The sequence below is a fragment of the Eptatretus burgeri genome, chromosome 9 (genome assembly GCF_056783735.1).
Source record: "Eptatretus burgeri isolate ZD-2024b chromosome 9, Ebu_testis_v1, whole genome shotgun sequence".
NCBI classification, from domain to species: Eukaryota; Metazoa; Chordata; class Myxini; order Myxiniformes; family Myxinidae; genus Eptatretus; species Eptatretus burgeri.
In genome coordinates, this window is record NC_140969.1 from 5,718,847 (window position 1) to 5,731,709 (window position 12,863).

Sequence of the window (12,863 nt, forward strand, 5' to 3'; positions counted from 1 at the left end):
GGGTATTTCAGACGTTGACGGTGATGTCACTGCCAACAAGGTAGTTGGGTCTGTCAAAGCGTAAGAGTGAGCAACCGATGAGGGATGCAGATGAATTGGAAACACAGTGAGAGAAGTTGCCATTAAACAAGGAATATCAGAGGATGCTTCATCATCCGAAGTTGAAAGGTATTTGAGGGACGCACAGTAAGAGAACGGGGAAGGGTATGTGTGCGCAGGAGTTTTGGGTTATTAATGTGGGGGGTGGAGAAACAGATGGGAAGGTAGGGCAATCAGGGGATAGCGGCATATGTGAGGGTGAATTGGGAATAGGAAGCCATACGGAAGGGAATGAAAAAGTTGGGAAGCAGGAGGAGTTGTGAGGGCCTCATTGACAGATTCCTGAGTTTCATGGCGTAAACACAGACCTCGGGTCAGTGCGGAACAGAGGATGGGATAGCGCGAGAATGTCACGAGGGCAAAAAGGGAGCAAAGTTGTGTCACAAAATGGGAAGCACTCTGGGTCACGGAATCGACTACCGCAACATAGAATGATGAGTCGCATTTTTCTTTTATTTTCGTTGGACGTGGTAGGCCAAGCTTGTGAAGCTCATTTGTCACATGATTCTCCAACGCTGTTTTTTTGTTGTTTTGTTTTTTTACCATTTCCAAGCCCTATCCAGTTTTCCATCTTTACCGATATTTAAAATCGAATGAAACATTTCGTTTTGTTCCACAATACAAGTTCCAGCCCAACTTTTGACCCCACTTGCAACTTCATTCAATCATGGATCTTTGTAAACCGCAGAGCGTCTGCCAAGGCTACCGTCACCGAAATCAGCTCGAGTACCACTTCAAAGTTCCGTGACACAAAAAAAAACGAGCTGCGCCGGAGGCCTCATGTTGTTTCTTTTCTCATTCCATCTGTCTTCTCTTTTCCCAGTTGCGTGTCCCCCACATTCTTCGAATCTCACAAAGAAAAATTCCACTTTACGAGGATACAGATACTCGATGCACTTTCACACCATATTGTAATTTTGTACTAAAATCGGCGATAGCACCGACTCGGTTCAGTTCATTGTGATGAGATTGAAGGCTTTGAAGAATGAGGTTTGATTGTTTTCTCGAAAATTTCCAATCCTTATTTGTCATTTTGCAGTCAGTACTATGAGATGATGTACACAACGCCCGATGAGCTCCTCCATGTCCTAGTTGATCAAGGCATACGCTACTCGGAGCTGGACTACACCAACGCACTCGCGCTGCTGCATCGCAGCCAACCTGGCACCGGAGACCAGGCGACGCAGAACGTGCGCATGCAGAGGCTGAAGGAGATTCTGCGGGAACAAAACGCCATCAAACAAGCTGCTCGCGACAAAAAGATAACCACTGTGTGAGACGGACGCCATGTTACCTTCGTGCTAAAGACAAAAAATCCGCTCTGCGAATGAGCCTTCTCTTCGTGCGCATCCACCTGCTGTTCCCATGTGTAACTACCCTTTGGAAAGATGCATCATCGGCGATCATGATTTGTTAACTTCGATAATCCTGTTTATAATTGAAACATCTCTATAATGGATCATTCCCAACCCTGCAAGAAAATACCCAGTGGGTTTGCACTTTTTTTTTCTTCTTTTTTTTTTTCTTCTTCAAACATACAAATATTTTGTCACTGACAACTTCTCATCATGCTGGTATTCCTAAATATAACAAACTTGGCTGTTGTCCTTTGTCTTCTTTGTTTTTTTTGGGGGGGATATATTTTTTTTCTACGTTTTGACACGTTTCTTTTGGAATCAAAAAGTGAAGGTGCGGATCTATTCGTTTACTATATTTAGCTGTGGGTTCATTCTGTCTGTCTCTCTGCTGTGCCAATATGATGCTGCAGCTGCGCAGCCATCTGCAATGAATGGAGTTCACTTTGTGTTTTGTTCAAAAATAGAGTTTGCCTTCTGGCAACCAAACTGGTGCCGAGTTAAACCAAAAATTGAAAACATCAACCCCGCAGCGCTGAGCTCAACTTCAAGAGGCTTATCCTCATTAGCAAGATGGCTTATTTCATTCCATACACTCTGCAGGACAGCTCCGCAGTGATCCGCTTGCTTTAAAGCTCCTTGCATCCAACCAAAGCGGTGGAGGCAGTGTCACACGGTGCCGCATTATCGAGTACCACATTATTTTGAAGGGATTAACATGTGGTTTAAATAATCTTTCATATCTTTGGTACAAGTTCGAAGCCTGTTGAGCCTTTGCCCTCATTGAATTGCATTGTCCTTACAGGTGAGGTTGAAAGTTGACCACCTTGACTTCTTGCTCTCTAACGGCTGCTCGTACTAAAAGAGAGCCTGATATCGAACCTCAAACAGATTTGACCACATGATGTACAGAGATGAATCAAATGGGAGGGGGGGTGGGGGGAGCAAAAAGGTAGAAGCAAAGAAATCGTTTGCAGCACCATTGTGTTCAATATCTTATTCTCGTGCTGTGAAAATTGCCTGTGTGGGTGTTCACGGAGAAGAAAAAGAACATTGGAAGATGTGGGTAGAATGAGGAAGCGAGAGGTTGCGCATCACATCGGACGATGGAGGACGGATGAGCACGGGGAAAAAGGTGCCGGATGGTGAAGCCGGTGGGCAGAGAACCGTGATTTTAGAAGGAAGCGCATTCTGGGAGCACAAAATTGGTGTCGGCGTTTATAGCATGCACAGCGTTTTATTTTAATGAAGCAAAGCCGAAATAAAGGCGAACGCTTTGCTTATTAAATTGGTGTATGAAAAGCATTAACCTTATCAGAAAATTGCTTCAGGGAAATTTAACACTGTTGCTAAATTTCCAAAAGGGCTCTGAGCTTTAATTAAAACTTCATCTCATCTTTATTTCATTGAAGTAACCTTAACTTAGTCTCGTTTAGTGATGGCGTTACATTACCTTGAGCACAATTAGACATTGTTGTGGTATTTTGTTCTTCTTCTTTTTCTTGTTTTTTGCTTTACGAAACACGTGACAAATCCGTTTATTTACCAAATTGACATTGACCAAATTGCAGCGGAGTCGTTTAGTGGGCAATTAATGAGGGATAATGATTTAATCTTCACTTTATCGTTGACTATATTATGGTGAAGCGCCATAATGACGTGTCACTGTTACGTGTCATATCCCATCACTTTGGCCATTTAAAGGAATTGGTCGTTTGTGGGATTGCTTAAAGATTCTCGTTAGCTACCACCCGCCGCCAGAGTACGGGGAAATCATTTATGTCACTCTCTCCGTTTGTCATGGCAATGGGCAGGCCTCAACTTTGAGGCAAATGCTGCTCCTGTATCTCCAGCTTGCTGCTGATGTGGCACGTCACACTTTTGACGTGATTCATTCCTTCGTTGATGTTGTCGACTTGAGCTGTTTCTGGGTTTTTTGGTTTATTCTTGTAGGAAGTCTTTGCATGTCTAATATGTTTCTGAAGTGGAAAATTAATCCACTCGAATTTCAAAGCCATTTGAACTCCCTGTGATTAATGGCTTTGCATTATGATTTTTGTTTCATCCTTTTTTTTTTTTCTTTCCTTTCCTCCCTTCATCGAGTTTGCCATTTGCATGGTTGATGTGTGTTTTCCACCGAGCATTGCAATATGTTCCTAATTTATTGCAAGTTGCAAAGAATCTACTCAAAGCAGGAAGCAAGAAATTTAAAGTAGACAGCAATGCTTCTTGATGGTGGTTTTGGTGGTATTGTTATTTATTCCCTGTGCAGGTCAATTGAGCCCTTCCTCTTCCTCTCCGCCCCTCCCTCCTCACGCCCCCATCCGATGTCATATCTCCCCTCTCCACCTCCAATGCCTGTCTTCTCCATTGCAGGAACACTGCTCAACCACCATAATTTGGACCGGGCAAGTACCAACAGAGATTTGTCTCTTCTTTATGAAAAGCACCGACACCTGACCGCCCACTTTTAAGAACACATTAATCATTTTACGTTCGAGTTGATGTTTCTTTACAAGATGTCCTTCATGAAAACATGAAAGTAAAAAGTTGTTTAGATGATCAGGGCTAAGTATGCACACATGGTAAAGAAATTAAACACAGACAACTCATAAACACGGTCAAACCCTCGTAGCAAACCTGATATCTGGTGGAAGTTTAACAAAGTCTTTTTGACAACTTCTGCAGTCTCGTTAAAAGTAATCACTCATTCATGGTGTGTTGACTATCTTGTCTCATAAGATCCATTGTCTGTGTGTCAGTTTAGCATCTCCTCCGAAACCATTGGTCTCATAAAGTTGAAAATGGTTCCATATCAATTGTCACGAACCCAGGCAGTGCGGAGTCAAAGAATAATTTGATTTGGAAAAAACGTTTTCATTATTCACATCCATAAATTCCCAGATATAGCGAGCAAGAAGTACACTTCGCACGGCTCGGCGAAAAGTCGCGCGACGCTGTTGATTGGCTGTGCGAGGATATATGCACTGTGATTATTGGCTCCTGGCAAGTGACGTCAATACGCCTTTCCTGTAAATACTTTTTCTGCCCTCTTATCCTACTTACCATTCAGTGCTAATCGTTAGCTCACCAGTTAAGACATTTTCTTCTTATATGTGAAATGTACAAGAAAAACTGTGGCAGGATGGAGAGATAGGAAGGCTCGCGAAGATGGAAGAGAAACGGAAAGCCCAAGAAAGATGGGCAGTTATGAAAAAGTGTGTCTTGGGCCCACAGGATTGCTCATGTGCTATTATCATGGACTTTGTTGTGGAGCATGAGATACAACCATTTGCTTCGACGCCATTTTGTAAACCACTTTCCCACCAGTTTGGAACCAGACTTTTGTGGCAAGAATTCACACTATGAAGACGAAGTGAGTCAAGTTCATGTGAAAGCCACATTTGGATGTGAAGAAAAAAAAATGCAGAAGCTAATTTTTATTTTACTATTTCTTTGGTTTACAATTTTCACAGATTGGCGGGAAATAGGAATAGGTGGTTTCTGGACCACTCGCCAATGTGTTGTCTCAGCTGGCAACATGGGACATTAAAATCTCGGACAACTGAACCAGCAGAGCTTGCCAACGGATTTTTGCAGGTGGGCCAGAAACATGATTTTATTCTTTCTTGTATTCTTTTGTAAAATTTATATATTTTTTATTCTTTAATAAACAATCAGACCAATTATCCCACTGTATTGTAGCTTTACAGTTTGTAATCATATTTTCCTTTAGCCAGCGTTGGTAAAATGAACATAATGGATGATTTGCTTCAATACTTTCGGCTCCACAATACTGATGATGCTCAACATCAAAAAATACTTAATTTATAAAATGTAAATAATGACTCTGAGGTTCTAAGGCGTTTCTAGCTCGCTTGCTATTTTTACTGAGTCTATGCTCTTTCTTTTCATGTTCTTCAGTGACGGAAGACTTCATTTTACAATGTAATTCACAGGAGAGTATGTTCCGTTTCTGATATTATTTCATACTCGTTGGTACCCATGGAAATTCTGCACAATGTAAAATGTGACCAAAAATACGAGTTCCCTGACGAGCAACTTCAACACAGTAGAAAGGCCATTAGTCCCAGCAAAGCCTGCGCTCTATTTTTCTCAACTTATGGTTGTTTGTCCGTGCTCTATCTTTTTTTAAATGCTCAGCCTCAAGCAAGGAAACAGCACGTACCATTTTAAGTCGGTATGACGTGGCTGAGGTTTAAACCACCGACCACCTAGTCTCAGAGCGGACGCTTTAACCATTACAACACCGAGGTTGGCATCCTCTATTTTATGCAAAGCACAGTTAAATATCAAGTGAATTTAATATTGTCTAGCTATGTGCTGCCTAAATATGGTGCTTGACAAAATAAACCCCCTCCCACCCAAAGTCCTCAATTCTGTGCTCCCCCACCCCCAAAACGTCAACTCCTTAACTCTTCTCCCCACTCATCCAAACCACAACTCCTCAACTCTTCTCCGCACTCATCCAAACCACAACTCCTCAACCCTCCCCCAAAGCGGCAAGACCCCTGCCATGACACTCAGCCTCTCCTCCACCAAAGTCCTCAGCCCCCCCCCCAACCACAAGTCCTCAACTCTATCCCAGCTCTGTCACCTCATCCCCCCCCCACCCTAACATTCTGTCCTTCCCTTCCTCTTCCTTCCCACTCTTCAAAGCAAGACAGAATTCTTACATCATCACAGATTATTTCTTCCCTAACACTCATCACCGCTAAGCTTGGTGTTGGCTTAGTGGTTAGGGTGGCTGGCTTGGGATCCTCGGGTCCTGAGTTTGAGCCCCGTTTTCCACTGAATTAACACCAGGGGGTTGACTCAGCCTGTCATCCTTCCGAGGTCGGCGAAATGAGTACTAGTGTACTGGTCCCGGTGTATCCCCGGTTAGAATAGGTGTACCATATCCCTGTGCGTCGTAAGAGGCGACCAGGGTTGGCGTTGGGAAGGGCATCCGGCCATAAAAACATTGCCTCAAGAAGGGAACCATGATTGCATGGAGCCCACAAAAAGCTCACCCCTGCTCAGCAGGGGAAAATGGCTATAAAAAGGCTTTTTTTTCACATTCACCACTAATCCGAACATAATCACCATGTACAATGTCCTTTGCAGAGCGTTAGTGTTTCTGAAGCAGTTGCTGGGCTCCAATCCTGGTTGGCTCCCCACTCCAACTCAGGAAGTCAGGGCAGGAATTAAGAATTTTGCCATGTTCCCGGTGATAGCTCGCCGACTCTTTGCGAAGGACAATGTTTGATCTTTACCATCCACCAACTAATCCCAGCTGACGGGATGCCAAGTTTAAGATCCGTTTGAGGGACGATGCATGCATTAATTAATCACCCTTCCTGTGAAACACCGGGACGACGATTTATGAGTGTGCTGATATTCAAATTCAGGCAAGATAGCTTCGAGGTGAGTGTGCCTACCTCAAGGCTATCCTGCCATTTCTTCATTACCTCATTAATATGTTGCCGGGGTGGTGAGAGTTGAAATAACGTCCCAATTCCCACCCTTATGAGAAAAGTGCCACTGAAATTCAAGTGAGTGTGAATAGCCTAATTGTGTTAATAAATGATCCGATATTAATTATCTTCTTCATGGTATATAGTTGTGGACCCGGGGTCGGGGGCGAGGAAGACCGTGAGGGTTGAGATACCGTGGGTTCCCGCCAGACTCTCCAGAATCGCAGGCCGTCGCACATGAATAACTGTGACACAGTGGGTCGCTAATCGACCGTGAATGCCAATATCTCGACCACGTGACTTAGGGTCCTCCATCTGATTCTGTTTACCTAAAGGTCACATGATTTAATTACTGGGAGATATGCCCTCGGTATGCACTTGCTCAAACCGGATAACCTTACCAGATCAGATGCAGCCGAGTGTAACTGCCAAGAACGAACCGGCTGGGGAACAGATTGTTGGGTGATAATGCCCTGGTGAGACGAGAGTGCGAACCATGCTGGAGCAATGAAGGAAAAGACAAAACGATATGGGAACATTTCTATACAAGCATTTATTTACAATGGTGAGGAAAGGTATGTGACACAGTGAATTGGGTATATTCGTATGTACAGCAGGGGATAGCAAGGAATCCGTGGGATACCGCAAAAGGCAAGCAATTTACAAAAGCAGACAGAGCAGACTTATCCCATTATAACTTATACAATGGAAACTTAAACTAGGACAGGCGCCTTCACACACGCACACACACGCGCACACACACACACACGCACGCACGCACGCACGCACGCACGCACGCACACACACACACACACACACACACACACACACACACACGAGGAAAATTAGATATAGCCCAGAGAGAAAAAGAGATGGTGAGGATAAACGGCCTCCAAATACCTGGCACGGTCGACAGACCAATGTAACCCAGTATGCTTAGGAAGAGGTAGGAGGGAGGAATACTGGTGGTGTTTAGGGTGTGGGAGTGGGAGGTGTGGTGTAGTGCAATGTGGGAGGGGGTGGGTGTGGTGTGCAAGAGGAAAATGTGATTGTGAGTCAGTAATGATGCTCTTTTGTGCGTCCAAAGGAGATGGGATAGAGGGGTGGATAGAGAGAGAGGAGAGAAGATGCATGAGACGAAAGATCTTTAACCTTGGCGTGTATAGGTCTGTTTGTGTGTACCTCTGTGGGACGCTCTGCCTGAGCGTTCCCACCTTGAGATGTGGTGCGTTATCTCTGGCTGCGTCACTTTACTGGAGTTCATGGCAAGGTGCACTCTGCACTGGTCCGCCGAGCTGCACGGGGGTGGCGAACGCGAACAGCCTGGCCGGGAATCTCAGCAGTGGCCCCGGACCAGGCCCTCAGGGAGAAGCACGTCCTGGCAATCACACATCAACAGCAAGCGAAGGGGAGACAACGAAGAGCGGAGAGGAGCAGAGAAGAGGGCGAACGGCTCTGCCTTTTACAAGCCACGGGCAAAGGGTGTGATCATGACCAGAAAGTGATGTGCTGTAACACAAATCCTGCTTCTCAATTGGACCACAGCAGCCCGAGCCACGCCCTGCCAGGCTCCCGGGGCAGGAAACTGTCTCAGTCGCCCATCCGGCTCGACACAGCCCAGAGCTCCCCACTCAACACAGGGCATGCTCTTTGAGCCGACACCCCGGCCCTGAACGTGCTCCGAGTGCAGTCTGAATGGCGAACGGCAACGGACTTCCCCCACCACCCATGGGGCCCCCTCTCATGAGCCAAAATGCACACTCGGGCCCCGTACCGAACTTCCGGATCGCCCTTCCTGCGACCTCTCCTCACCGCTTCTGCCTTGTTGGGGTCTGGCGACTGGACGAGAGTTGTTTCAATTCTGCGTGCCCACTAAGGACAGTATCACTGTGAGATGCAGTTGAGCTGTTTACGTCAGTTGCTCGGCCCCACATTGCGTGGTCCAAGTCGTGCAGTACTTCTCTGTATAGTGGCAAATTGTAGCGATGTTGTGCTACGAGGGGGTGCGGGAATATTTTTCCAATGTGCGGGAGGTGTTTGTGGTTGAAGTGGTGAGGTTTGGTGAGCGAGGTGTGAGGCAAGGTTGGATGCCGGTTGGAAATTGGCGCAGATTTGAATGAAATAATGGTGCGCGATGCCCTTGCGGTGTAGTACGTAGTGGCTTGTGATGATTCCAAGATACGGAAGACATCGTAGTGTGCTTGCTATTCAATCGCATATTGAATGGTGTGTGTGCTTGCTATTCAATCACATATTGAATGGTGTGTGTGCTTGCTTGCTTGTTTTGTACCGTGGCTAAAACGAAAGGGTTGGAGTAGAAATCAGAATAAGAGATAGTTAATAGACCTACCGATGAGACCCACGCAATACACTGCCAACCTGGGGATCACTGTATGTTGGGTGCCATTGACTTAGAGGCATGCAGTTTTTTAGAACTGCAACTATATATATATATATATATATATATATATATATATATATATATATATATATATATATATATATATATATATATGTATGTATGTATGTATGTTTACACACAGACGTTTAAATTATATAACTTTGAAATTTATTTCACTTTCTCGTGAGATGACAATCTCACGATATGTGATGGAGAGATGGACTGATAAATGTATTGTAAATTTGATAGGGAGTTTCTGGGTTTTGAGAGCATGTCGATATCTTTTCGAGAGTACACTCCAAGTTTGTGTATTTTGCAAATGTATGTTTAATCTCTTCATTATAGCTTTTGAATTTGATTAATGTCGTGTTTTTCAGCCATTTCTATTTTAGTTATTGAAACAATTTTCTATTTGTTATTGAAACAATTTTCTTCATATTCTTCTCATCTTTGCTCATTAAGAAATGTCTTTAGACTTATTCCACAAAAATGTATCTTGGTTTGTTTTACACTTTTGTGAACTAATTAAGAAAGCTTTTTTTGATATCAGCATTGAATGAGATTTCCCTGAAAAGAATCTTTCAGACTGTCAATATGTTTATTTTCCTCAACATTTTAATTTCAAATTCTCAATACCATAACTTCATTTCAATCCATTAGGCAATACACATTTAACAACAAATTATTTTTGTTTTCAAACTTATATCTTACATATTTACAGGATATATTTATTCTGTCCATTTCTGAGTAATTTTCATAATGAGGGTATTAACTTTGTCTTTCAACATGATCATCGGCAGGAGGAACAAGTGCAGGAACTGACCATAAGCATTTAGTATCACTATTTATTATTTTTATTATTGCAGCTTTTCTTTTCAATCTTTTATTTATTTTGGAAGAGCTATATAACTTGATGTTGATAGTGTTTTATCTAAATATTTAAGTCAACGAATATTCTACTAATGTTAAAACCGATTCCTTATACTCCTTCAACTGCGCATTCGTCGTCTTATTTTGTCATTTCTCTATTTCTTATAATCTTCGAATTTGTCATATATCTATTTCATATAATCTTAGAATTTGTCATATATCTATTTCATTTAATCTTAGAATTTGTCATGTATCTATTTCATATAATCTTAGAATTTGTCATATATCTATTTCATATAATCTTAGAATTTGTCATATATCTATTTCATATAATCTTAGAATTTGTCATATATCTATTTCATATAATCTTAGAATTTGTCATATATCTATTTCATATAATCTTAGAATTTGTCATATATCTATTTCATTATCTGAGTTTGTCATGTATCTATTTCATATAATCTTAGAATTTGTCATATATCTTTTTCATATAATCTTAGAATTTGTCATATATCTATTTCATTATCTGAGAGTTTGTCATATATCTATTTCATATAATCTTAGAATTTGTCATATATCTATTTCATTATCTGAGAGTTTGTCATGTATCTATTTCATATAATCTTAGAATTTTTCACATATCTATTTCATTATCTGAGAGCTTGTCATATATCTATCTTCAATGCAGATTGTCATTTGAAAAACAGTACCTTAACCTCAAATACCGAGATTTTATCAGTAATTTGATGATCTGAAATATCCTTTTTTGGATACTGTGGCTTTAAATCAGATATAAATGTTTCATGATTTTTGTTGTGATGGATTGGAAATGATGTTGGCCATTACGAGAGGTTTGACTCCAAATAAAGTGACCTTTCTACATCATTAAGATTTGTATTAAAATGATGGTATTAACATTCCCCTCATAAGCTTGATCTTTCATTTCTACCCATATATTTCTATAAATGGAACGGTGATACTTGTCTTGAGTTTTTAATCCCTTGTTTCTTTCAAAAGATATGAAATGATGTTGGCCATTACGAGAGGTTTGACTCCAAATAAAGTGGCCTTTCTACATCATTAAGATTTGTATTAAAATGATGGTATTAACATTCCCCTCATAAGCTTGATCTTTCATTTCTACCCATATATTTCTATAAATGGAAGGGTGATACTTGTCTTGAGTTTTTAATCCCTTGTTTCTTTCAAACGATATACCTATTTTTGAAACAACGACAAGTGGGGGTGGGGGGAGTGAAAACCTTGTGCCACATTTCCTTATGTAATACACAGGTGGCCCCAAAGAGAAAAGTGAATTTACATAACTGAAGGCAGTAAATGCTATGGAATCAAATGAAGAAGCGAATAAAGTGGGACTTACAAATTGAGTGTTTTAACATTAATCCCATTGCAAACTCGTAAGGTAAATCTCAGAAATTATTTAATGCTAACGCCTTCACATCTCTGCAGTGCTGTTATTGCAATCCTAACCCTCACATTTATGTTAACTGACAAGGGTAACGTCAGCAGAGACGTGGCAGTAAAACTAAAGCTCACTCCTTAACTTATCTCAACAGAAACTTTCACATCGAATCATGGAGTACGGTCGTACTCCATATGTAGAAATGGCATGGAAAAAAATGGCTGCCCCATCAAATTGTACAAAATGATATGCTGAAAATCTTCCATATAGTGAAGTCAAGCCTGTAAAAGCCATGCCTTTTATTGTCAAGCGTTTTCATAATTAACAAGACTGATAACGATGCCAGAATGCATCGTTAAAGTACCAAATTGGAAGATCTCAAAATCGCTGAATTGTACTTCTTCGTTCTTTCTCTCATAATCAATTTTGACAGACAGCCTTGCATAATAATGGCCTGAGAAATTTCCATGATTCTAATGGGAGGAAGCGACATGGTCTCTTCGTTATTGTGCCCATGCTATAATAAATAAATAAAAATTTTAAGGATCAAATAAAAGCAATACACCACAAGCTGTTGAATACCATTTATGCATGTGTAGACTGAGAAACTGTCAAAGTCTCCCGAAAAACTCACTCTGCCACAAACAAAATCTCTGCCTTGGATTGCCAGGCCTCGTGGATTGCAAGATGCTCCAAAATGCCTAATCTTGGCCAAATTCCATTTGGATGTCATCGGATTACTGTTTCTCTAATATCTGTTAAGCCAATTTATCATCATTCGATGCAAAGGGTTTTAAATCATCCATATACAGTAGATGTCACCTTTCTTGTTTCTTTGAACTTTATAAGCCCCCTGTGGAAGAAATACAATTAATTATATTCATGTATTCTCAATTATATTCACTTGCTGCTTTTAGTTGTTTTAACTTGCTGTTACTGCTTTTAACAGCAAAAGAAGGTGTTACTTTTGTACTGGAATCAAATTGACTGTCAGTAAAATCTCCCTTTACAGTCTTTTGGTGTCGATAGTGATGTGATTGAACAAAGAATAAGATAAAATTGTATCTTTTGAAATCTCATGTGCTATATCTCACTGAAATACATATAACCAAGACTGGTATCTCTAATGTTTAAATGAAATTGCCCAGCTGCTAAAGAGAAGAATGCATTGTTGGTGCCTCATTGTCGAGCAGAAAGTAATCCACCCTGTCTGTGTTTTGTGTGAACCTTGTTATCAC

At 41.4% G+C, this 12,863-nt stretch overlaps 1 protein-coding gene and 1 long non-coding RNA gene across 2 annotated transcripts in view; both read left to right on the forward strand.

The window, feature by feature from the left end:
- Positions 1-1,703, forward strand: part of EXOC4 (exocyst complex component 4) — a 324,065-nt gene extending 322,362 nt beyond the window's left edge. Inside the window, exon 17 of the mRNA XM_085893972.1 lies at positions 1,139-1,703. Coding sequence (XP_085750098.1) covers positions 1,139-1,376 — 238 coding nt within the window. The 3' untranslated portion in view covers positions 1,377-1,703. The remainder of the gene's footprint in view (positions 1-1,138) is intronic.
- Positions 1,704-2,399: 696 nt separating this feature from the next.
- LOC147019459 (uncharacterized) overlaps positions 2,400-12,863 on the forward strand; it is a 35,920-nt gene continuing 25,456 nt past the window's right edge. Inside the window, exon 1 of the long non-coding RNA XR_015061419.1 lies at positions 2,400-5,054. This is a non-coding gene — a long non-coding RNA (uncharacterized LOC147019459). The remainder of the gene's footprint in view (positions 5,055-12,863) is intronic.